This window comes from Macadamia integrifolia, chromosome 3, assembly GCF_013358625.1.
Source record: "Macadamia integrifolia cultivar HAES 741 chromosome 3, SCU_Mint_v3, whole genome shotgun sequence".
NCBI lineage: Eukaryota > Viridiplantae > Streptophyta > Magnoliopsida > Proteales > Proteaceae > Macadamia > Macadamia integrifolia.
Window position 1 is genome coordinate 22,524,570 of NC_056559.1, and position 1,666 is coordinate 22,526,235.

Consider the following 1,666-nt stretch of genomic DNA (forward strand, 5'->3'; position numbering starts at 1 on the left):
ACTAGTATCACCACAACCACCCACTCCCCTATTAGTCATGATCCTACTCCCTCTATTTAACTGTGTTTGTGATGTGTGCTTCTCTTTTTAATATCAAAAAATAATAATAATGCTCTGCAAAGTATGTACACATTGCCAGGAAAAATAATCCTCTATTTTTCTCATCCTTGTTTTTCCTTGTTTAGAACACGACACGTGGACAACATTAAGACCAACGCATCGGATGTAATAATCCTCACCCAACCTTGACCGTTGGATCCTCTGTTGTCCACATGTCGTGTTCTGTAGGCAGCAAAATAAGGAAAAACAGAGGATTTTGATCCCTAGCGAAAGTGCCTCCCTCGTTAAACAACCTCACTGAAATGATGTGTCACATGCCCATTGGTAAGGGACATGGCTGCCCGTCCCACTTGGCCATACTATATTTTGAATGCACACCCTGGTCTTGGATATAAAAGCTTTGTTATGTTGGTACTTTATGTCAATCGATTTGTTTGCTCTGCACACAGCCATCAATATATGATTTCATGGCAAAAGAGGCATTCTATTTCACTTTCTGATACAAGACCATCACTAACAGTGGACTGTCACAATTTACAATCACAGTAATCACATTTTCTAGCAACAAAAGATGCGGCAGTCAAGAGACAAGACTCTTTTAAGACCCAATATAGTTTGGCTTTAGTTTATGCATAACCAGTCATCCCTACGGTTGAATTGGCACGATTTGCTTTTCGAACAGTCTGAGACGTAGCCTTAGTGAAGTGCATGTAGTAATACACATTGAGAATCATTGTGATGACCACAAACACGGCTCCTGCTATGAAAACTCCTTTCCGCAATGATTCACAGGACATGTTATGGGCATATATCATGCCCCTATATTTGGTGTGATAGGCATTCTTTGTTGCACCACCAATCAGACATGCCTCGGCGACCAGAAAAGTTAACCTGCCAACAAAAGTACATTAAATTGGAATGCAGTAAACATCATACATGATTTACACTCCAATTTAAACCACAACAGTGAACAGTTGATTAACCAGAGACAGGTACAAAATGTCAAAGCACTAACTCAACAAAACCGAAATACAAATGAGCCCCCAAATTCCCAAATTCTAAAAGACATTTTTTTTTTTTTCTTTTTTTTGGGTTAACCAAGGTGTCCGGGCCAAATTCTCAAAGACATTAATTAGCTCATGGGATTCAAAAGGCAAGATGCATAATGCAGAAAAATACACATCAAAATCATTCAAGTACAATATGAGTAACAGAGATGCAAATGGAGTATCATTTTCCCACATGACCATTGAAATCCAGAAACAGAAGAAATCTTACCATGATGAGCCAGAAACAGAAGAAATCTTACCATGATGAGACGAAGTAAATGATTGACCAGGCTCGATTTCCACCAGGGGCCAAAGGCTTGCCAAAACACATGCACCTTGTGACACCCATAAGCAGTGATTCACTGGAGAGAAGAAACAAGAATGACCCGACACCATAACCGGTTGCCACATCTGAGTCATAAACACAATATGTCATATTGATATTGCCATCACCACTGACAACTGGTTCCAAAGTCCCCTGCAATAGAAGAATTTCATCAAGAGGATAAACAAACACAATGACTAGCAAAGGGTCCCCCCCAACCAAAAAAAAAAAA

The 1,666-nt window shown here is 39.7% G+C and overlaps 1 protein-coding gene across 1 annotated transcript in view; it reads right to left on the reverse strand.

Moving 5' to 3' along the window:
* Positions 1-523: 523 nt before the first annotated feature.
* The window catches only part of LOC122074008, a 13,417-nt gene continuing 12,274 nt past the window's right edge, over positions 524-1,666 (reverse strand). Inside the window, exons 2-3 of the mRNA XM_042638773.1 lie at positions 1,370-1,587; positions 524-951 (exon numbers count right to left, since the gene is read on the reverse strand). Of these exons, the coding sequence (XP_042494707.1) occupies positions 687-951; positions 1,370-1,587 (483 nt within the window). The 3' untranslated portion in view covers positions 524-686. The remainder of the gene's footprint in view (positions 952-1,369; positions 1,588-1,666) is intronic.